This window comes from Cinclus cinclus, chromosome Z (genome assembly GCF_963662255.1).
Source record: "Cinclus cinclus chromosome Z, bCinCin1.1, whole genome shotgun sequence".
Classification (NCBI taxonomy): Eukaryota; Metazoa; Chordata; class Aves; order Passeriformes; family Cinclidae; genus Cinclus; species Cinclus cinclus.
Window position 1 is genome coordinate 51,429,020 of NC_085084.1, and position 24,191 is coordinate 51,453,210.

Sequence of the window (24,191 nt, forward strand, 5' to 3'; positions counted from 1 at the left end):
TAGGATTTGATCTTTCCAGCCAACCCTCAGGTAGACAAAGGTTATAACTTTGGATTGTTTTAGAGTATACACAGAAAGGAGCTCTAAGGGATTCTAATTTGGTAAAATTCAAAGATGTATGTATTAAGAAAACTAGATAAAGTATTACCTTCACTTTTTGGTTCCCTCGGTAAGCTTATTAGGCATATTTCTGAAATCTGCCTAGCTGAATTTGTTGCTAGGATTTTAGTTATGTGTTAATGTGACTTACCTTATAATTTCAAAGAAATGCAGAACAGTTCTATTCCAAGTACATTACTAGTACTCCTTAGGATACTGGATTTTAGAAATTAACTAAAATGTCATAGGTTAACTAGATTTACTTCAGCGGCTGCCTTTGGAATCTATGTTGTTTTTCTCCAGTTCTATCTAGCAAAAAACCCTACAGACCTTAGGTGTAAGATTAGAGAATCCTAGAAAAGTGCTCCAAGAAAACTTATCTTCTGTAATTTACTTGAGGACTGACAAGTGGTGACTCACTGCCAGCTGTAAAGTTGCTGTTTCCAGATGCCACTTTTTAAAGCAGTCATAAGAGAGAGCAGGAGAAGTCCTGTGCTAGAAAGCATCTTGAGACAATTATACAAATTCCTGTCTGGGCTCATATAGTATCACAACTGGAGGCACCATATTGCATTCAGAACCACACTGCAAACCAACAAATGTCCCTAAATGTCATTATTCCTAGAAAAGATGATTGATTCATTGATTATTTGATTGATTGATTGATTGATTGATTGATTGATTTTTGACAGCTTTTCATTATTATATTTGGAAAATATTTATTAAGAAGAGATGTGACCCCACAGAGCAGAAAGGGTGTTGAAATCCCATTACATTTTTACTTGGTTTTGTTTGACAACTTGCTTTTCTCATGCTAGGAGAAAAGAATGGGCAGTCCAGTCCACTGATTGTTTCTGGCTACTGAACCTTTAACATGGAAGCTTTAGTTAGTGCAACAACTGCTCGAGCTGCAGACAATCAACTCTCTGATTCTGGTTGTGGACTACACACTCTAACAAATGATTCAAGTTACTAGCCATCTCTTGTTAACAAGGATGCTGGGTGTCAAATACCTAGAGCTTTTTATAGATCCTGCTCCTAGCTGTCATGATGCCCTGCATGTCAAAGGAAAGCACTGGGAGACTCACCAGGCACTTAGTGAGCCATCACCTCTTGAACAAGTTAGAAAAATCAGAAGCCTGGTTTTCAACAATATGTGTTCCCAAACAAGGCAAGGACGTTGTCAGGCTCAATCACTGATAAACTTAGGTCACTGAGGAAGAGAGATGTGTGAAAAGAATACCAGAAACCATTTCTCCATAGCAAGTAGACATGTTTTATGTATTCTTCCTGAAACAAAATGTTTTAAGGCTTTCAGCTCATCTGAAGCAAGATTGAATAAATTATCATTGATGGTGGCAGGAGGATGGACAAATTCTTATGTCCTGCTATGGGGTATGGGAGAACTAACAAATACTCCAGTGAATTCTCTCTAAAAAAAATTAGGGATCTGTCTAATGATTAATCATTTTATAATTCTGATAAAAACACAATAACGGATTGTTCCCCAAATACTTTTGAATAAGAAGGTATGCTAGAATGCATTTTTTTCACTTTGCAGAATCATAATAAATTCATGACTTTAAAGAAGTTAAAACACATAATTCCAAAAGATATTTTTTAGTAGTAAAACCTTCAGAAATATTTGTACTGTATAATACATGGAACTTTCATCTTTTTCTGATCCTAAGGGAACTAACATGCAATAGTTGCCATGATATAAGAACAAACCTATCTTTACAGAAAACACGTGTTTTCTTTTAAATATCATTGTTGAGTGTGTCCACAAATTAAGTATTTGCTCCCAGTGCAAAGAAACCCCACCAACTGGACCAGCTTTTAAGTGTTGTCTCATGTTAAGCCAGCATAAAATGCCTGAATACTCAATGTTTCCTCAAGGGAAAAATTATACTTTAAGATATTTTCTCATGCAGTGTACGATATCAAAACTAAATAGCAAAGACCATGTTTTAAACTTGCTGTGAACAGTAGTAAAATAATTTAATTTTCCATCCTGGTGTGGACAAAATGCCAACCAATACTGTAAACAGCAACACAACTGAATTTTTCACTGTCATAGTTAAAGACACTATTTAAAGGTAGGGGTTTTTTTATTATTTCTCCAGGGTATAATCCAGAAAATATAAGTATTTAGTATCACCAGAATGTCAAACAAGTGTTTACATTCCTGTTTATGAAATTTTCCAGAATACTTTTGCTAGAATATAACTTGACTGGAAAGTTAAACTCAGAAACAATTGGATGGCTAATGTGGAAAAAATAATTTTAAAAATCCATTTCATGGTGTATGCCCCAATTTGTATTGGCAAATAACTAAATTATTTCACACTTCTCTTTCTTTGATGCATATGGCAAATGTGTTTCATTATTCTTTCTCTTTTTTATATAATGATCTTTTACTAATTAAATTATATGGTGCAAATTATTGACTAGCTGGTTTTATGCATTCATTTAGCTTCATCCCATTCTTTTTCAAATAAATGAGAAGTATTTCCTTCAACATGAAATTTTGAAAAGTGATAATCTTTAGACCTTTGTGAGGTAGAAAGTACAATTTACTCAGTTTCATCAATTATGCGTTCTCAGATATCTTTCAATATCAAAAATAAAAAATAGATTTTTTTTTCTTCAGATAATCAATGTCCTGACTGATAATTTTTTTTAACTTCTAATCAAGTTCAACTTTTGCACATTCATCCATCATAGACTTTACTTCTGTAACTATAGTCACTCATCTTTAGGACTCAACTACCCTAAACTGCTTTCTTTTGGAGACAATAAAAGCTTTTCACATCTTGTCCTTTTTTTTGCTTTCTTGCAAATTTTGCTGTGAGATGGATTTTTTTCTGTGAAGGTCCCTCAAAGTACTCACATATAAATTGTGGATTTGCTCATTTGCATGGGTTTGTATCTGAAAGACACATGAACATTTATCATATATAACCATACATATGTACACATTAGACCATTTTCTAAGATGCATCTACTTTTTAAATGATATTTTAGAACACAGATTTTGTATTTTCTTTCTGTTTCTTTTTCTTTTTATTCCTTTCAAAGTTATTTTTGTGATAGCTTTCTTCAACAGAGCATATATTGTTTTCTCACACAAGTATAGATTTGTTTTAGAGGTAGCAGATAGTTCTTTTATTAGAACAAAGATGTTTTTGTTGTCTGATTATCTTTTCTTTTAATTAATAGAGCTCTAGCAGTACATTTTTGACAAAGAGTTTGGTTCTCGTTATCCTTGTATTTATTATGGAACATAAGGGATTTTCTCTGTCATCAGCGTTTGTTGATAGCTGCTTGCTTTGTACTTAACCTTCAAGGTTAATTAACCCAAAAGGCATGCCCAAAAAATTACTGTTGATTGTATCCAAAAAATGGGTTTCACTGAATGGGAGAGAACTTGTTCATTGGAACAGTGGTGATGTAATTTGTTTTCTGTGTATTACATAGCAATAAAGAAGATTCCTTGAAATGGAGAAAATAATTTAACACCCATTCAGAGTCTCATTTTCCCTCATGGCCAGTGTGTGCCATGTTGCTTGCCCTTAATCAGAGCTGCCAGTTGGAGGTAAATGGTAATTTGTAGGGAGTGGTTAAACTGAAGCACATTTTTTCATTTCTTTGCCTAGTCTCTTCCTGCAAAACACCAAGCTTACTCCTTTTTAGGCTTCTTGTGGAACAGTTGCTCAACCCTGATTTTCTTGTTGCGTTTAGTCTTCTGTCTTCACTCTCTCAAACTGGTTGCAGTACAGGGAGTTTGGCTCCCTGGGTAATTTGTATGAAGTGAACATTGTGATCTGCAGCCCAGCTGCTGTGCCAGGCCCTGAAATGACAACAATTCCTGTCCAAGAAACTGACAAGAGTTAAAGACGCTTGCACACTGCAGTGTGAATTTACTGATTTGCTTGATCAGTAGGATGCCTTGAGTGGTTCAAAAATCTATCACAACAGAATTCATAGGAACAGACATGTGTGATGTTCTTCTGCCTGTCATTCCCTATGTGCTCCATCTGACACTTCTTTTTGTTCTTTTTCCCATTCATGCAGTCACCTAATGCTGGAGACAAGGATGACCAAACCTTGACGGTAGGCAGTAATTATGTATCTGAGCATTTGTTTCTCAGGAGGGTGGCGAGGCAAGCCTTACACTGTTTTGGCATGCATCAACATTTTTCTAAATTACTGGGATTTCTTTTTCCTCCTATACTGCTATAGAGTTTAAATAATTTATTTCCAAACATAAAACAATGAATTTAGCTTCTTTATTGGTTTCCACAATTTATCATTTTTATGTGTATGACACCAAAGATTAATCCATGTATTATTGCCAAATATTATTTTCTTCAGTGTTGTTTTTACCCCTCTAATTGGATTTCAGAGTCTTTCTAGTCAGTAGCCTATTGGCTCTCACTATGCTTTGTATTGAAACCAACAACCACAAAACAGTCTTACTCTGTGAGATATATACAGTGCATTGGTTATTGTACTAGATGATTGCATGAGGAACAGAATCTCAGAATATGTTTTATATTTCATTACAAGCACACAAAGGATGCTTGTACATTAGATTCATTGCTGTAGATGTCTGTACTGCTTTCCACAATCTCAATCTCTTTTTGCCATGAGAATCCAGTGAATTGAGCCAAAGTGAGGAGCGTATTTCTGAGTGCCATCAAAGAAAGTACTGTCTGCCCTTTTTCTCCACAGTTTTGATCATACGCACACTTTCAATGTACTGAAGTAATAAAATTATAACTTACTTCAGGGATTCAGACAAAAGGCTCTATAAAGAAACTAATTATTAGTTCTTCCTGATGCAAGTATGAGATTTTAGTTTTCTTAATGCTTTATGAGTTTTCACAAAGAAGGATTCTTTTTGCGATGGTTTTTTCCTGAGTCCTGGGAGACTAATGGTTGTTCTTACAATCCATGTCCTCCTGAGAAATTGTCTATACTTATGGCAATGAGTGATAAATTCTGTTAAAATAATCTGCTATAGGCGATATTTCAAAATGTTTTGTTGTGCAGTGAGGTATGAGATTAATTCATACTGTTTCAGACATCTTTCCACAGAAACAACAAAAAAACCCTAAATTCTTCACCATGTTTTTTACCCTAGACCAAGCCACGTCTCCAGCGGGGAGGAAGCTCTGCATCTCTCCACAACAGTCTAATGAGGAACAGCATCTTCCAGCTCATGATTCACACACTCGACCCACTTGCTGAAGGTATGCCTAATATTTTTTTTTTTTTGCTTTCCTGATGCAAAAGAAAACAAATGCCTTATTTTTCCTTTCTCTCCACAAAACTATTGCTTTCATCAGTCTTTTCTGAGTGTGTCTGGATTTCCTGAGAGAGTTCTGCACTTTTATGGTGTGATATACATATTCCCACCAAGACTTTCGACTTAGGAAATGTGTTCATTGCAGTGAAACTAAAACTTGGTTGATGCATAACTACTGATTCTCTTCTCTTCTGGTGTCAGCAGCAATGTAAAAGTTACGCAAACTCTATCGTCCTGTATTTTCATAAAGATTTTTGTTTGTTTTCCTCTCTGGTTTTGATTTTATTTTAGAATAATGTCAAAATGGTGGATAATTTGTCATGTGTGTTGTAGAAAAGAGATTCTGTTGATTTGACTTCAGGTTGTTTAATGCTGACATTAATAAAAATGCAGCCAACATACCTCTGTGTGACATGCATGTAAATGGTTTACTTGCTTTATCCAAGTGTGGTGTGATTTATTATTTCTTAGACAAATTAGCAAGAAGACCACTGCTTTGATCTGAGAAACTGGCAGGAAAGCCATATTGGCTTTGTAATTGTGGGGTGATCTGACTCTCAAATTCTAGTAGAACCAAAAAAATTCAAGGCCTTGTGTTATTTGATGTCTGTGTGTCTGTAGGACTTCTCTTGCTGCAGTAATAGATGTCTTGAGAAATAGCACTTGTGAAGGAATAGGGAAGTACTAAAGGGACCTAAAATTTTACTGACAGACCTTTCAAACTTCAGTAGTCAAAAACTATTTAGAGCACTTCACATGAGCATACATGACAGATTGAAGACTATAAGAAAGCTAGAATTGTTGACTGGAGAACAATTTGAACCTGATGTAAATTGAGAATAAGGTAATCTCTTAGATATTTTTCAGTTGCTCAAGTTTATTTCACTTGTTTCCCATACTTAGCTTGTTCAGTGTTCAGACCTGTCTACTTTTCTGCAGTAGTAAGCTTGTACTCTGTAGTGTGATCCAGAGGCTTTCCTCTTCACGACAGTGAAGGACAAAAGGGGTTTGAAATCTGAAATTTATCTTGGTAGAGACAAAAGCCCTACACTTCTAAAAATTATGTATTACTTATAATTGTTTGTCAGATAACTCAATCCTAGTTTTCATTATGTCTGTAAAACTACTGAGATCAATGTGGATTGATAGACATGTTTGCAGTGCATAAATCTCACTTTAATTAATTCAGTAACATTTTCTTCAGGGTTTCTTTGCACATAAGACTTCACTGTTTACAGATTTTTTCCTTTCCAAAGTCTTACATTTGTCCTAGAAGTAGTATTCTTTAAAAAAAATGGGAATAGAAATATGTTGTGGCCTTCAAGTAAGTGCAAAGCAGTAGCCATTTCATTATCTGCACATTTCATTAAAACTAACACAGTGAGTTAAATTTACAAAGTGGGAAAAGAATCTACCTGCATTTACAGTAAACACTGTATTTTAATGCAAAACTTTCATGGAGAAGTGGCCAAATAACTGCTGGAAAATAGCCTATGTATATGCAGATATTTAAGTTGGTATATACAAAGAAGCCAGTATTTCAAGCTTTTGCTGACTTTACAGAATTCAAATTTTAGTTCACAAGAGCATGAAAATGCAATTCATTCAATAATTTGTTTCTGCACATGGAACTCTGGTTTTAGCTTTTTATTAACCAGCTTATGACTGTAGGAAAAATCTGATAAAAATGCATCCATGTTTCATATGGTCACACATTATTAACCTTTTCTGAGGCAGCAGCTCATTTGTCCACAGACTCAGCTTTCAAGATCTTTTGCACTGCAGTCAGTTTGAAAGGCAAATATGAGGAGTACTGAATGTCTCCACTGAACACACTCATGTTTTTTTCCTGAGATTTTAAAGTTTTATATGTCTGTATTAATTAGTCTGTATTCAGTTTATTCTGCAAACTTCTGTGAAAGAAAAGGTGATTTCATTTGATGTAAATACAGCGTCTGGTTAAGGCATGTAATACTAGTTAAGAAATTTGGATGTCATTGTATTTTAATCTTACATTCACTTAAAAAGTATGTGTGAATATGGATGTGGGTACCCACCGTATACAATATTAATTATCTATTTGGATCTGTATGAATTTTACCTACCAAATTCTCCCCATGCTTTCATATTTTAATCTGTGTATAATGGCATTGAAGAAGCAAATTGGTGCATCGTCTTTATTTTAAGAGTCTTTTGCCAGCTAAGTAATTTTTAAGCTGATAGCATTTGCTTATTACAAATTGAAAGAAATAGTATTTATTAAAAGTGTCTGAGAAATGTAGTCCTTCGCTCTATAAACCGATTATTTGGGAAGATCTAGAAATATAAAGGATTATCTGGTGCCTTCTCTGGCCCATGTGGCTCTCTCCATTTACTTGTCTTTTCCTCTACTGAAAAAATCTCAATAGCTTTGAGTTTTGTGTAAGCAAAGACAATTAACTCTGCTGCTCTCATGTAATGAATGATGATGGACCTGCTGCATGACCTGGGAAGCTAAAGGGTTTTTTTCCAAATAATTTGATGCAAGTTTGGATCAGACTCAAAGGAATAGCAGAAAGATGTTATAAAAATTTTCAGTCTTACTTCAGTCAGCTTAAATTTCCTCAGTATTTCTCCCAGATAATGATTTAGATCAATAGGTCGAAAACATTGCATCATTTGCTGAATTTGTTGGATTTGTGGAAAAAGAACGGTTTATGAAAGCATTAAAAAATGCCACTCTCAAAGAAAAAAGAATTTGAAAGGCGTCTATCAAAACTAACATACCTGGGGACTCTGGCAAGCCCTGCACTAGGGCATACTCCTGACATCCTCCTCCTCCTTGTCGCATTTCCTTGTTCCACGTTTCTCTAGCATTTACTTCTTTGCCTTTCTCACACTGTATCTCACTCACCTGTACCCATCTTCTTTCAGCCTTCTCCCATAAGACAGCTTCTTCAGCACCTGCTGTCTTTCTGGGCTGCTGGGTCCATCAGTCAGATCGCTTCCTGATCAGACACCAGCAGCACTGTGGCTGTCACAGCCAAGTGGGAAAGCGTGGATAAAATCTGGGAGCTCTCTGCTTCATTCTTGAAGGCTTCAAGGTCAAATACTGCCTTTAGAAGTTGCATTTCTAATTTTTGCACTGATGCTGAGAGATCCAGATTTTCTTCCTCTTTAAGTCAATAATAAACTTCAGTGTTACATTCCCATGAATAATTGCAAGGGAAATGGGGGCATCGGGAAGCACACTGCACTGTCATTTGGAGTTGGTGGATTTTGCAAGGGTGACAGAAGAAGTCCCATCTGCATCCTCTTAGTAACAAAAGCAGTATAGAGTGAATAAACAGGCCGTGTGACTATTAAAGATCAGCTTGACCTACACACCATTATTACTGCATTAACATTCAGTGTATTTATAGAAAACCAGCTCATCAAATTTACTTCTGAATAATTCATTTGTGTTGTCAGAACCAACCTCTACCGCAATTGAAAGCATCTTAAAAATGCACTTGATTGCAAGCAGGATAACATGAAATGAGAGGGTAAGATTTATTTTCCACAAAATGTGGATAAACAGAGCAGTCCCAATTCACTACTACGCACTTGTGTACCTGTTCTTCATTTTCCCTTTTCACATAGATGTAGTTTTGGCTTGTGGCTGTCTTGTGAAAGCCATCTTGCAAACTCTCCAGAATCAGTAGGCTTGCAAGGTGTTCAGCCCACCTCTGACAGATGAGTAATCTGAGGAACTGCTGGATATTTGGCTCTCTGTATTCAGGCATGTGTGCAGTCATGCTGTGGATTTAGCAGTCTAGACAAGGAAGGCTTCTCCCCTTCAAAATCTTGGTAGCAGCGTAAAGCTTCTAAGAAGATAAGAGTTCAACCACTAGAACAGGTGAATGTGTAGTATGTTTGTTAATGGGACGTGAACTTTACAGCTGAGACATCATGATTCATTAAAAATATAAATATCTATATGACACTAAGTTTTTGTTTGCTTTTATCTTATCACAGAAATAATGACCTTGATAGACATAATTTCCTGTGGATTAAGATTAATGACTGCCTGTGTTTCAGGCTATCATCAACTCTCAGCCAGTCATTAATCCCCAGGAAATCCTATGCCATATTTGCTTCTGCTTAAGTGCCAGTCTGGCAATCCAGCTGGTCTGTTCATAACATTACCCATATGAATAAGGATGGTATCATCTGACCTGCTGTGTTGGTCAGGCCCCAGTCCAGAATCCAAGCAACCTGAATATAAATTATGACAATCACTGATCATTTGTAACTGTTTTCTTCTGAGTCCTGTACCTCAGATATCTTTGTCCTAGTTTTGAAAGGGATATTCCTGGGTTATGGAAGCGTAGGTTTTACCAAGATCTCTACATTTTTTAAGAGAAGATGGCTGTTGTTGTTCAGTGGGAGAAGGGCAAGAATAAGATGGTGAGTATTTTTTATGAAAGTGTGCCATGAACAGTAATCCTACCTTCTTCCTGTAAGCTGCAGGTTGCTTTAAAGATGACTCCTTCAGGTGTGTGGAGGGAGCATTTTCTCTCTATAGATACTCTGTTGAACAGGGTAGATACCAGCACTGAAGTGAGGATTTAGAGCACCAGTGCAATCTGAGGCTACATTGTTTTTCTTGCACAGCTTTATCAAGATGCAGGAAGAATGAGGTCTTTTCATTATCATAGCACCCCTTTTCTGACTGCTGATAAAGTGCCACAGGCCAGAAAAACATCTCCCACAAGTGAGGATTTAGCTAGTTGCTGACTTTCTTTCTCCTGTGTGACAAGGCTATAACTCATATGCAAATGTCATCCTCTGCATGAAAATGAGTGTGATATAAATCTCTGTCATGACTTAGTCCCCAGTGAGAAGTAGGTATCTTTGGCAATTTTCTCCTATTCCCATCTCAAGTCCTATTTCCAAAATGGAAAACTACAGGATGTACTTCTGCAGAAAATGAATTGTTTATCTTATGTGCTGTACCTTCTCTTTTGAAGATATAAATATGGTGCATGTTATTGGTGAGAGAAGTAACCTTCTGTTACATAAAGCTGAGCTTACAATTCTGTCACTTCCTTCACTGAATGTGGAAAAATACAGTACTGTCACTGTTCTGACAAAACAAAAAATGAAACTTGCATTCATACTTCTCAGGAAAATAAAGAAGAATCCTCGAAGTTTTTGACATAATAGTGAATTATTTATAATGGCTTGGTAGATGCTGTTGTGTTCCTACATCCTGGTCTTAAGAAATTTCCAAGTTTTCCATTAACCTCAAACTGTTCTGCTTCATTTGCTGCTGCTACTTGAGTACTTTTCTTAGATGTTGTGGAAACTGTCAGCTCACCCCAAAGACATCTGACAGAGGTTGGGTATCCTTTGCTTGCACGGTTGCTCAGCAGCCTCCCAGTATTTGTCTCATTTTACAAAAAACTTACGTTCTTATTCTTCTCATGGCCTATGTGAGCTGCACCATCACGTCTGTGCTCACTGCCATTGGCGCCATTGGAAACCTTGTTTGCCTGAAGCTGTTTACTTGCTATAGCCTCAGAGAAGTAAGGCCAAGCAGCTCAGCTTACACCAACTCATGGGTGATGCTCAGCTCCTGCATGGGTGAAGTAACCTGAGCATTTCCACTTTCCTCATCTCCAGAATGTGGATCTCAGACATAATTTTCAAATTTAATTGTGCTTTGAATTTGTGATGTTCCAGGACTTGAGTGCACTTCACAGAATCACAGGATTACAGAATGAACTACGTTGGAAAATGCCTTTGAATTAATCTAGTCCAACCTATGACCTAACACCTCCTCATCAGTTAAACCATGGCACTGAATCTTTTTTCAAATACCTCCACAGACAGTGACTCCACCACCTCCCTGGGCAGACAATTCCAGTGCTCTATCACTCTTTCAGTGAAGAAATTTTTCCTGATGTTTAACCTAAACTTCTCCTGGTGCAGCTCAAGACTGTGTCCTCTGGTTCTGTCAGTTGTTGCCTGGTGAAAGAGACCAACCCCACCTGACTACAAACACCTTTCAGGAAGTTACAGACAGTGATGAGGTCACCCCTGAGTCTCCTTTTCTCCAGGATAAACAAACCCAGCTCCCCCAGCCATTCCTCACAGGGTTTGTGTTCCAAGCCCCTCCCCAGCCTTGTTCCCTCCTCTGGATGTGCTCAAGCATCCCAACATCCTTCCTAAACTGAGGGGACAGAACTGGACACAGCACTCAAGGGGTGACCTCACCACTTCCTAGCATCATGCCAGAGAAGGAAGAAATATATCTTCAGAACTATATTAGCACAAAAGTGTTTTATTTAATATGAATAAACATGCAAATCTAGACAAAATTAACAGAGTAATTTTAGATGTTATTAACTATCTTTTCTTTAAATCTTTTATCATTCTTAAGCATCCTTTAGGCATACCATAGTCCTGCAAAAAAAAGCTAAGCATCCTTCTTCTTGCACTATTATTCTTACCCAACTTGTCCTTGGCTCTTCTGTCCCATCAAGAAAAAACAGCTTTTTTGAGCACATTGCTCCGACTGTTCTGGCTCTCCTCTCAGCTGCAGACTGAAATGTTCACAAGAGATTTCTGCTGGAGAAGATGGAGGCTTATCTTCACAGTGTAGTGTTGTGTCAGGCACATATTCTTGCTGGTTTTATGCATCTAGCTTTCGCAAAATTGATGTGTTTTTTCTCATGTAGGTTGAAAGGGACTTCTTGCATTACAGAATCCAGCTAGTCCAATCTCCTGCTCAAGCAGGATCAACTTCATCAGGTTGACTATGACAGCTTCCAGTCATGATTTGAAAATGTTTACAAAAAGACTCCACAGTCTTTTTGGGAGACCCATTTCAGTGTTTGCCCATCATCCCAATATGTGTCCAGATGGAATTTTCTGGTTTTTAGATCATGTCCACTGACTCTTCTCCTGTCAGTGGGTGCTTGTGAGGGAAGTACTGTTCCCTTTTGTTCTTTCTGTCCCATCAGGTGCTTATACATGGAGATAAGTTCTCCCTGAACCTTCTTTCCTCGAGGCTGAACAGTCCTAGCTCTCTCAGCCTCTCCTCTTACAAGCAGTGCTCTGTCCCATCATGATCTTTGTGGCCCAAGGCTGGAATCCTTCTGGTATGTCTACGACTGCCCTGTTCTGATGAGCTTGGGACTAGTCCCAGCACCCACTTATGTCCCATGAGCACTGGCAGAAGGAAAGTGTCACCTCCTTGACCTGGTGGCAGTGCTCTCCCTAGTGCAGCACCCTAAGGTTGCTGTTGGTTGCCTCCACTGTGGTGGCACTTTTCTAGCTTTTAGTGGTATGTCTCTTCACACAGTCATTAGCAAGAAGTGATGCCTTGGGGTTTAGCTTTTATACTTTTCAGAATCTCTGCTGCTTAGTGTGTAACTCTGAAACTTCATATTAGGTGTCAGTAAGTTCTCTTCACAGGGTAGTTAGACAAAACAATCCCTTCCCAGACAGAGAATCAAGGACAACCTTTACCCAAAAAACATAAACTCCAGCGAGGGAAAGAGGGCAAGCCAGAGGGTTGAGACTTCATACCCTGGGACTGTGGTTGGACAATTGACCCCAATATGTAGGTGAACCAGAACTTATGAAAGTGCAAAACTTGTGACCAGGATTCATCTTGGATTTAATTTGGGTGTAGCCCCAGCTGGATTCTTGCACTGCCCAGGTGTATCCTTTCACTATATACCTATTTTATTCCTTTTGCTCTGTCTAGTCTCTGTTCCAGGTCAGCCTTTCCAGGAAACAGAAGAAAGCTTTTTCTTGGGGAAGTTTTCAAACAGCTAAATGAGTTAGATGAAGAAATGGGGCACATCATTCCCCAGCAAGGTCTTCTTTCACCTTTCACTATGTTTCAACTACCATAGAGACCACCAAAATTGTGGTTCTAATTTAGATACCTGAGATTCCATTATAATGTAGATAAGATGAGTATTTCAAAAGTATCTCCAAGGTCAAACATCCCATGCTGCCAGACTTAGCAACAGTATAGATAGAGTTGAAACCCATACGGGTTACATGCAGCTAAGGGCACTTATATTTAAACAGGCAGAGACAGTATTTTAGATAACCTAGTTAATATCTGTCAGAAAGAGAGAGAAATTATATAGCTGTCTCCCCCAGCATTACTTAGGACTTCAAAGCCAAGCATGGATAGCAGTTGTATTTACAAACTTTCTTGTAACATAACTTTATACACACAGAAGATATAAATGTCACTGTAACAGCTGTGGAACCTGAGCTGTTTATAAAAATGTGTGATTTTGGCATAGAGAAAAATGATGTATTGGGCTAGTGAAGTGAATTTTGTTATGACGCTTTTGGTTCAGCTGAGTTTTTTATATGTCAGTCATAAACATATAGTGACAATCCACAAAGTAGACATTCAAAGTCTGAATTTTTTTATTGAGTGGATCTATTTAGCTTGCATACAGGAACCATTTCATTTTTGTCATATTTTGGGGTCATAGGTCTTGCTTTTTCTAGATAACAGAGGCTGTGCTTCCATGACCATAGGGTGAGTGGGTTTGCAACTTTTATCCTAACCACAGATATTAAAAATTGACTGTGTTCTTGTTATATGTAATTTCTTGGACAATGAAAGCCTTGCAGACTTCTCTCAGAAAGCTGTTCAGTGGGGAAATTCTGTTCTTTGTGATAATGCTCTCCAACTCTGTAGCAATAAATATCAGATCTACTTATCTTCAGAGGTTCCCAAAACTCAGAGAGAAGGCACAACTCATTGTTGTGCTAATTTCATTGAGAGAATTTCTAGTTACATAAAATTGAAGCATGGATCTCCTTTTAAAATGGTCTTTGTAGGTGGAAAAATTTAAACAATGAAAGTTTTCTGGTGGCTTTTTAATTTAGTTTTGAATCTGAAATATAATCCTTGTGTTTGTTTTGTTGTCAGTTTTCACAATTTATTTCTGTATGCCCTGCTTTGTTGTTTTAACTATAACCTACTCAACCTGTACTCTGCAGGCAGAATTCTTGTTTCTCTTCTTCATAATATTTTTCAGTGATTCCCTGTTCTTCAGACAGCATATTCTTCTTGCAGTTCCCTACAGAGGATGCAAGGAAGACATGAATATTTAAATACAAGCATGATCCCAGCAGAGGGTACAGCTGTCCTGACTGTGTGTTTACATGCTTGATGGCTTTAGCTTCATTTTAAGTTTCTTCCTAACTCAATATTTATTTGTTAAAAATATTAACAAGAACATAAATTATATATAAACCTGTACAGGTCAGGGAATAGTAGTGTCTGTGAGGGGCTTTCTATTGAAGCTGAGAGTGGGAGATTTCATTTTTAGATTTTTAGTACAGTTTGCACATGACAGATGATTTCATCGTCCACAAGTTGGTTGGATTTTATGACTGGCTAGTGAAAAGAAGGCATGCTGTCCTTCTGCTATTCTTCTTGGATATTCTGGAAAGCAAAACAGCTGCAACTTACTCAGTTGGAGTTGTAGGTTTCCAGACTCTACAGTACCCGGCCCAAAAGACACTCAAGGAAATCCTGATCCCACAAGAACCAGTTGTTGAACTCTCAGTATTATCAGCATAATGAGGTTTTTACTTCTACACCTTGGAATTCCTATTTTCAAGTATATTTGAGAATTGTTTGAAGATAAACACCATCTTTAAAGTCATCAGGAATTGTGTTTGATCCGGGCCAAGTCACTTCTGTTGTATTGGTTGTCTTTTGGTGTTAATACATTATAGAGAATGTTTGGCACTTGTCTTCAAGAGTTGACGGTGGATGGAACAAAGGTATCTTGTGAGGGAAGAAGAAAAGAAGCTCTCAGGAACAAGCAATTTCATGCTTTTCTTTAATTTAAGAAAAATAAAATCACCTAAAAATATCAAAATCTGGGCCTGACATGCAATAGTAATTTAATTTACTTTCTGCTCCATCGCATATGTCATTGACCATCCCCTTAAAAATATTTGCTCTTCAGCCCATATCAATTAAAACCCCAACAAATTTTCTTTTGTCACCACAAGAAGATTTGTTAGATGGTATGGATGGGGAACAGTGGATTTTTACTCTTGATTTTTAATGTTGCACTAAGAGCAAATTAATATGTAGCTTTTGGGTGTTCTCATTATCTTAAGCTGCCCAGAACTCTACTGATATGATTGCAATAATTTTTTAGTTATATTGCTATTCACACTACAACTTGATAAAATTGCAATTAATCAGTTATATAAAAACAGGCAACTCTAATAAAATTATTTTCAGGGCAAAAACACCTAAAATAAAAAAATAAATAAAACAGGGCAAGGACACATTAGGGGAGAGAACAGAAATAGAAGGCTTGCAATTTAAAGACAGGAAAGGTTACGACGTGTGTTATTAGAGCTCAGATTCACAAAGTAGTAAATTATTTAGTTACTCCAAATGTACTGCCCGATAGCCAAGTACCTGAAAGACTTCATTTATATTATTTTGTGTGTTTTTTTAGGAGTATTAATAAAGCGGTACTGGTAGTATTATAAGCAAAACAGATGTAATTCTGAAATGCAATGCAATTTTTAACTGTATTACTTATATCCCAAAGGGATCTTTTTATATTTTCCACAGGAACAGCTCAGTGGCAAAGCCTCCATTTTTGAAGAACTGGCAGCTGGAAGGTCCACAAGTGAAAATGTAGAGTACAGCATCTGATTATCTGGATGTAGTAGGAGAATAAGTATTTTGCTTTTTAAAAGAATATTTGTTTTCTCTCCTCTGCATTCTGCAATGATACTACACACAAACTCCCACACCAGTCCCAGTCTGCCCCAGATATGATATAATTACTCAGTAAGAAATCTAAGAGGTTTATGAAGTTTGTTAATGGTAGGAGTCCAAATAAGATGAGATTCACTGAAAAAAATTATTTCAAATAATTCTTTCTTACTAAAATTCACAATTCCTGATACCCTACAGTTGATGGGATTTTTTGTGTGTTTTTCCTCTAATAGTGTAACTGCAAAACTATTTTATTTTTTTTTGTTAAAGATCTCTTAGAGGTTAGGACTCTAATTTTAAACCTGTAATGTTAATCTTCACTAGATCTTTCACAAGTTCATAGCATCAAGATAACTTTGTTCCTAAACTAACATCATTGCAGAAACCAAATCAAACTTTGATTCCAGTTTAGTTTGGATAGTCACTACAACTCATCTAGAAGGGTTTTTAAAGTGCCCTCCTTTTTCTGTTTATGGATTATCTAATTAAGTTTTCTCAAAACCTCTCAAAAACTCTCATGACATCTAGAAAAAAAGACCAGTAAAGTAAATCCTTTTGCTCCTTGAGGTTATCATAAAAATTCCTCTAATTCCTTTGGCCAGTTTTTTTTAAAAATGAAAATAAAAAAAGGACATGCTGTTAAGCATGATTACAATAGTAAGTGCAAATCAGAGGTCATATCAAAAAGATGTAAAGGCGAAGAGTGGGTTTCCAAAATAATGTATTGGTAACCAGGAATTTGCTGACTTTCAGAATTATGTGTACAGCCTCTCACATGGAAATGCTCTTCTGTCTCCAGTACTCAGGCTTTATAAGTTTAGATTTTTTCATTATTAGTTACTTGCTTTTAAGTTGAAGTTCTTTGATACATACATGTTCTTAGTTTAATTACCAGTTTTGAGCCCTTAATTTCACTTTTCTTTAATGTCTTAGGTATTCAACCTTTTCATATTTTGAATTTATGAGTATGAAAATTTGGGAAAAATTTCTCTATCTGCTTGTTCCAGAATGCCTCAAAATTTCTTTTAAGTCAAGCTCCCACTGTTGTGGATTGAGGATTAAGCCTTGATACCTTCATGACTGTAGAAGTCAAATAAAAGGAGCATCTAGTAAATGCAACAGTGGAATTGTACTAAAGATTATGAGATTGCCATCAGTAATTTCTCTTTACCAGTTTTGTTTTAAATAATAGATATACTTAAGCTTTTAATTAATTTGGAGGAGCATGACATGAATTCTCATACAAATATATTTTTTTATGAAAAGTGAAAGTCTCATGCTTGTTGAAGAAATTCACATTGAGTTTCTCTCATTTGAGAGTCTGACTTAGTATTTTCCATGAAGGGATACATACCTTTCGTAATGCGGGTTGCTGTTTCTAAAATATCTGTATGGCTTATGAGTGGTTCTAGAAACTCTGAGACAGGCTCATTTCTAACCTTGCTAGAGTCAGCTGCAGTCTGTATCTGAGATCTTAGTCACAGGAGAGTGAAGAGAAATACTGGTTCTGCTTTTCTTCTATGGCAGCCTGGGACTATATACTTAAAAGACAGAAATGAGTATTTTATCCCAGATGGTATGTACTATACTTAGCGAGTGACAAATAAACTGAGTTATTAGCTATCTTATTTAATGGAATCATAGAATAATTTGGTGCAATGGACATTTAAAGATCACCTAGTAAAATCTCCCTGCAATGAGCAGGTACATGTTCAATCAGATCAGGTTGCTGAGAGCCATGTGCATCCTGACTTTGAATATGTCCAGGCATGGGGCATTTACCACATCTCTCTAAGCAATCTGGGACACTGTTTCAACATCCTCCATATAAAAAAATGTCTTCCTTATGTCTAGTGGGAATCTACTTTATTTCTACCACAGTAACTCCTACTAAAAAGTTTGTCCCCATCTTTTTTGCAGTTCCCCTTTAAGTGACAGGCTGCTCTATGGTCTTCTCAGAGCATTTTCTTCTATGGACTGAACAACCCAAATGTTCTGTCTTCATAGGACAGCTGCTCCATCCCTCTGATCATCTTGATGACCCTCCTTTGGACTGTCTTCAGCAGGTCCATGTCCTTTCTTTCATGTGCTTTGACCCCAGAGCTGGGTGCAACACTGCAGGTGGGGTCTCACCAGAGCAGAGCAGAGCAGAGGAGAGCAGAGGGGCAGAATCTCTCCCCTGCTGCCCACACTGCTTTGGAGGTAGCCCAGGGCATGTTTGGCTTTCTGGGCTGTGAATACTCATGGCCATGTCATGTCCAGCCTCTCATCTACCAGAGCCTCCAAGTCCTCCTTGCCGGGGCTGCTCTCCATCTGTTTATCCCCCAGCCTGTGTTGGTACCAGGGGCTACCCCAAACCAGCTGCCATGCCTTGCACTTGGTCTTGTTTCACTTCTCATGAAATTCCCATTCCCATTTGTCTAGGTCCCTCTGAATGACATCCTGTCCTTCAGATGTGGCAACTGCATCACTTAGTTTGATGTTGTCTTCAAACTTTCTGGGGATGCACTTGATCACCCCTGTCGATGTAGTTGATGAAGATATTAAACAAGACTGATCTCAGAGGCGCACCACTCATTGCCAGTGTCCATCAGGACTCTGAGCAGTAGACCACTACCCTCTGGATGCAACCATCCAGTCAATTTCTTTACACTAAACAGATCCATCTCTCTCCAATTCAGTGACAGGGAGAATGAGGGGATCCTACAGAAGTCCAGATAAGTGACATCTGTAGCTCTTCCCTTGTTCACTGATGTAGTCGCTCCATCATAGAAGGTCACTACGTTGGTCAGGCAGGACTTTTCTCTTGGTGAAGCCATGCTGGGTGTCTTAAATGTAATTTGAAATCACAAATAACATATCCCCATTAACCAACAATTTTTTGGTTGGTTTGTTGTTTTGTTTTTTTTTTTTGTTTTTTTTTGCTTTAATGTGGTGTGATACCTACAAACACTGTAGAGAATAGTAGGTAGTAAGACAAATGTTGCTGTAATCCTTCAGGAATGTCAGACAAGATTACCAGGAACCTTCTGTTCTTTTCTGGTGTAAAAATATGCAGAAGGGAACAAGCTGATTCAGTGACTCTGTAACTGTTGGGGATCAGCTGTTAAGCTGCATCTCTGCATCCTCTTTGTTTCATGTGACCAGCAGGGATGAAGGTACTGGCTGTTGTCCAGTCTTTCTACTGTGACCTCACCATGGGAATTGCATAGCATGTTCACAAAAATGGAATTGTCAAGTTTTAATTGTATTGGATTTAGGGATAATTTTTCAAGTATCCTTTTCAATTCCATTTCAAACAAGTTTACTACTAAAGCTGTGAATTTTTTCCAATACATTTTTTTCCTGAAACGTACTTCATTTTCTGTTTACTTAAAGTTATATTAAACAGAATATATCTTGATATAACAGAAGAACTTGAAAACAACAAATAGATTTAGTCAAAATTTTACAGCAGAAATACCATATATTGGAGACAGACTGTATAGAGGCAGATCTGTCATGCTGCCAAGCGGCACTGACCTAAGTAATCTTAAAACCCTCAAATATAATTTATATGAATGCATGCAGCTGATGCTTTCTGGCATCATTGTAGTGCACTGCAGTCAGTGGGCTGATGATTGTATTAAGTCTTCCACTATGGATATAGGACTATAAGCTTTGGAGAACATAATCTAGCCAGCAAGATAAGAGTTTTCCTGGAAATAATTTTGCTAACTGCAGGAATTAACCTAGTTTAATCCTTGGTGTGTTGAATTACTGAAGTGCCCAGAATATGATTATTGTCAGCATCAAGCACCGTCATGCATCACCTTGTTTCTCTTCTCTTTCAGCCTCTGTAAGGTCAGATTGACCCTTTTTTCTTTTCCTGTTTGTCTTTTATCTCTCACTTCAGATGGGAAGCAAATAGATTTAAATGGATTGCCAGTGTGTGAAATGTCCTGCCTTACTGCGACCCTGTTTTTTTGGGGTTTGTTTTTTTTTGAGATTTAGAATTCACAGTTATTGTTGGTTTCCTCTGAAGTCTCTTCTGCTTCATCTGCTGAGTCAGAAGCCTCATGTTATTCTGTTAATGCTGAAGTTTGTTGCTGTGGTGCAATGTTCTTCTCAACCTCATTCATGCAGTCCTTCTCTGCCAACATTTTGTTCTACATGTGACTCCCCTTCTTTATTTACTCTTACACTCCTTTTGGCAGACTCTTTCTGACATATGTGTTCCAGTCCTGTCCACAATCTCCAGTGAATGCCTCAGCCCAGGTTCTAGCAAAACACCTGAGACACATGAAGGCAAAGATCAGTGAGAATAGCTATAAGCAAAGGTGCTGCCCGTAGAATCAGCAAATACTGAGCCCTAATTAAATAGGACAAGTTATTCCAAATGCTGTATATAGGGAAGTCAATACTGAAGTTAATTGGAAGTTCTGTCCAGGTAAGGAAATTAAATCTTTAGGGCTAAAATTAGGATGGTAAGAAAATAGCTTCTTATATGTACTAGCAGCTACAAAGATTTTGTTGCAAGATGAAGAACATTTTTAGAAAACAGTATATGCATTCCTTATTGCTGTAAAATAGTACAATTAATTCTGTCTTTAAATTACATTTCCCTTTGCTTTAAAAGAGACTTAATGTCCTATCATATTCCAAAAAAACCCAAAGGATAACATGCTAGCAAAAAGACTGCAAAAAACTCACATAAAATTTCAGCCGAAGGGTAAGGATTCTGCTGGTTTGTGCCGGCTGGCCGTCCAGTCTCAGGTCCAGATTCCTGAGATTGTTGAACAGTCTTGGAGATGGTTATCTCTTTATAGAACAAAGAGATAGCTTCCCAAGGTGTCGACAAGCCAAAACAGAACTGCTCAGGTGAGAGCCGTTTTCCAGATATGATGGGGGGTCCAGGTGATCTGCTCGGGCACCAGCTGTAATTTTTGTTGTGCCCCCTGCCCTGTTGTTGTTGGGCAGGGGAAAGTTCCAAGGTTTGTGAGCTCTGGCCTTTCAGGCACTCAGCTTCATGGTTTCTCACAGAAACCTGTAGTTTCCAGCCAGCATAAAAAGACCAGGAGAGCAGCTCAGACTTTTTCCACAGACTTTATTATCGTCTGTGAAGGGGTCAGGCTACAAATCCAAAGATGGGGGAATCACACGTGTACTTTTATAGGGTTTGGGGGGATCACAAGTAAACCAATGGAAAACAGGGTTAACACATTTTGGCCAACTACATCATCTTTCTTTGTTTGGGACAACCAATTAAAAAGAATCAAACCTAACCAATAATATTCTAAAAATATAAGAAGAAGAGCTTACGTTTTTTCTAAAATGAGTCATTCTAAACAAGTAGTTTTTCTTATCTCAAAGGAGGTGCCAGGGAGCCCTCACAGGGATGTCTGCAGAGAGATTCGTCTCCTCTACAGGCTCACTTATGGGCAAGTAAGACACTGCATTGTACTAGCAAGAGTATAGGAATACTTGTAAGTTTCTTTATAATAAGCCTATGAAAAATAATTACAATTCAATCATATGTACTAAGAAAATAACAATTATAATATCCTATAAGTTTTAGTTACATGGGATAAGGCATTCTCTGTCTCTGCAAATGATGTAAGATTCCTTTTTTTTTTAATAAATCTCTCAAAGTGTCAGATTTGGTATCATCACAGTATTGAACAGTTGAAAACTAGTAGCCAGGCTTCAGCTGAAATTTGCCTTTATGAAAAATTGTTGAAAAATCATTGTGCATTGTTGAAAAATAAAATAATTTGGTATCACTTCTGCAATTAACTGCTTAAGCTGTTTGATAAATATGAAAAGACAATCTTTTCAAAGAAAAAAGCATCATCAAACTGTTAAATACCAATTCTTTAGTGGTTACATTCTGTCAAAGGTTGGATGCTCAGAAACTCAGTTGCAAAACTTTCCATTAAAATGAGTGGTTATCCACAAATTCCTCAGCCATTTGCAAATTCCTTGTTGAACTTAATTTTTCATTGTCCTGTGTTTTAGGTTTATATTAATTACTGTGTTTATACATATCATAACATATATGCCAAATGATAAGAAAAAGGCACTTCAAGAAAAAGTGTAAAGTCACATCTGGAGTAAAAAGGTGATTTCATGCAAGACTATCACACAGAAACAAATAGTAGTAGCCCTATAGACCTGGAGACCTCTGTAATTCATTCTTTTTTCTGCCCTGACAGAATATAGTAATGCGCTATGTTCAGATAGATTTAATGATTTAATTCATTTAGCTCTTATATCACCTGATGAAGCAAGTAACTTTTTTTCTGATTTCACAAGTGACAAGAGAGTGGTTAAATAAAGTAGCCCCTCTAAAGCCAGTCAACAATCAGCACAGGTATCAAAACAATGTTTGGGAGACAGCATCATGAACAGTTCCTAAAATTATGTGTTTTGAGACTTTTTTGTTTAATTTGGATACAGAAGTATTTGAATGTCTGACCTGAGGAATGATAAAATATCTTAGTTTGAAAAATTACCACTATTTAGATACTCTTAAGGTCTATTATATTTTCCCAAATGTAAAGGCACCAAACTGTCAAGAAACTTGAAAAGGCTAAATTCTATATTTCAGTGCTTCTCCTACATCTCACTTTAGCAAGTTTAACACTTTAGCTAAAGTCAATGACTTGTGAAATTTTGGAGGGGGAAAGCAGTGCCACTTCTGTAATCTGTGTTTCGTTGTCCTGGAAAATGTTTTGCATAATCACTGTTCCAGTTTATGAAGCACATGCAAAAACATGTACATTTCTTGAATGTCTGTTGGTTCCTTATCTCTGTGTCTTTTACTGTGATGTTATAGAGCTTGGATCATATGGAAACCTAAAATATTATGACACAATGACTGAAGAAGGTAAGAAATATTTTAGAATTGTTTATATGAGCTTTTTTTGAAGCCCTCTGAGCGCCTTTTATGTGTTTACATTTTCCTTTGTTTTTCTTGGTCCTATTTTCATTTTCTCCATTTTTGAATAACTCCTTTTTGCATGTCTTTTTTAATGGCTCAATCAGTTATGACTCTTTTTTCAAGTTTTTGTTTTCAACATTTCAGTTCTGCTATTTCAGGTAAGGAAATACAGTGGGATGCTTTTAGCAAAGAACATGTGCAAAACCATACTTGCAAATTATATGGCATAGTATAACATAGATTGTAGGTGCTTATTTGATACTATGTTTTACAGTGCATTCAAGAAGAGGAATTAATGTCTGGATTTTCAAATCACTCAGAAAAATTACTAAGTGACTTCGGTTTACTGTATTATTGAAAAGTAATGAATAACCTTTGAAAATCAGGCATGTTTATTTCCGGAGTATTAATTGTATGCTTGACTGCAATGCAAAAGAATTGCAGTTTGAAATCTTCATTCTAGCACTACAAGAAGGAAGTAATTAAGGCCTGAATCAGGGCTTAGCAAAATCTCAGGAAATTTTTATGCTGATTCAATAGCATTGCAGTTCTATCGTACTAATTCAGGAAAGCAGTTAACTCTGTACTAAATTTCCAGCACATGTTTTTCATCCTACTGCAGTCAGCATTTCTACAATTTGGAATTATCCCTGAACTGAGACCTTACAGACTTATTGTCTGTAGGATCAAGGCCTCTTGTCCAGCTCTCCAATTGTAATGCCAGACAGATGTTTTCATTATGTTATGTTTAGAAATTAGCATCATGTTTGGGGATGGGAAAAGTCTTGAGGCCTGTAGAAATATTCCTGCTTGTTTTTAATCTTGGTATTTTAAGACAAATACCGTAATTCTCTCTTTTTAAAATCACAGTTGCTTTCTAGTGTCGAATAATCTTGAAGATTTTAAGAGAATCTTTTTTACATGAGTTACTCATGATCGCTCCTCAGGGAGGATGGAAAGTGGTAACATCTATTTCCTTCTTTCTGTATCTGCTGTTGATACACCGATATAACCATTGGGTTCTGGGGCTGGCTGTGGAAGATGGTCCCATGCACCTTTGCACCAGGTGTTGGGAGACGCTCTTTCCATCTGCG

General features: G+C 37.1%; 1 protein-coding gene across 2 annotated transcripts in view; it reads left to right on the forward strand.

Annotated features, from left to right (window-relative positions):
• SLC24A2 (solute carrier family 24 member 2) overlaps nt 1–24,191 on the forward strand; it is a 105,296-nt gene that overhangs the window by 49,652 nt on the left and 31,453 nt on the right. Inside the window, exons 2-4 of one of the 2 annotated variants that reach the window (XM_062513129.1) lie at nt 4,177–4,215; nt 5,249–5,357; nt 22,993–23,043. In XM_062513129.1, coding sequence (XP_062369113.1) covers nt 4,177–4,215; nt 5,249–5,357; nt 22,993–23,043 — 199 coding nt within the window. The remainder of the gene's footprint in view (nt 1–4,176; nt 4,216–5,248; nt 5,358–22,992; nt 23,044–24,191) is intronic. The other variant, XM_062513130.1, reaches the window with a different exon arrangement.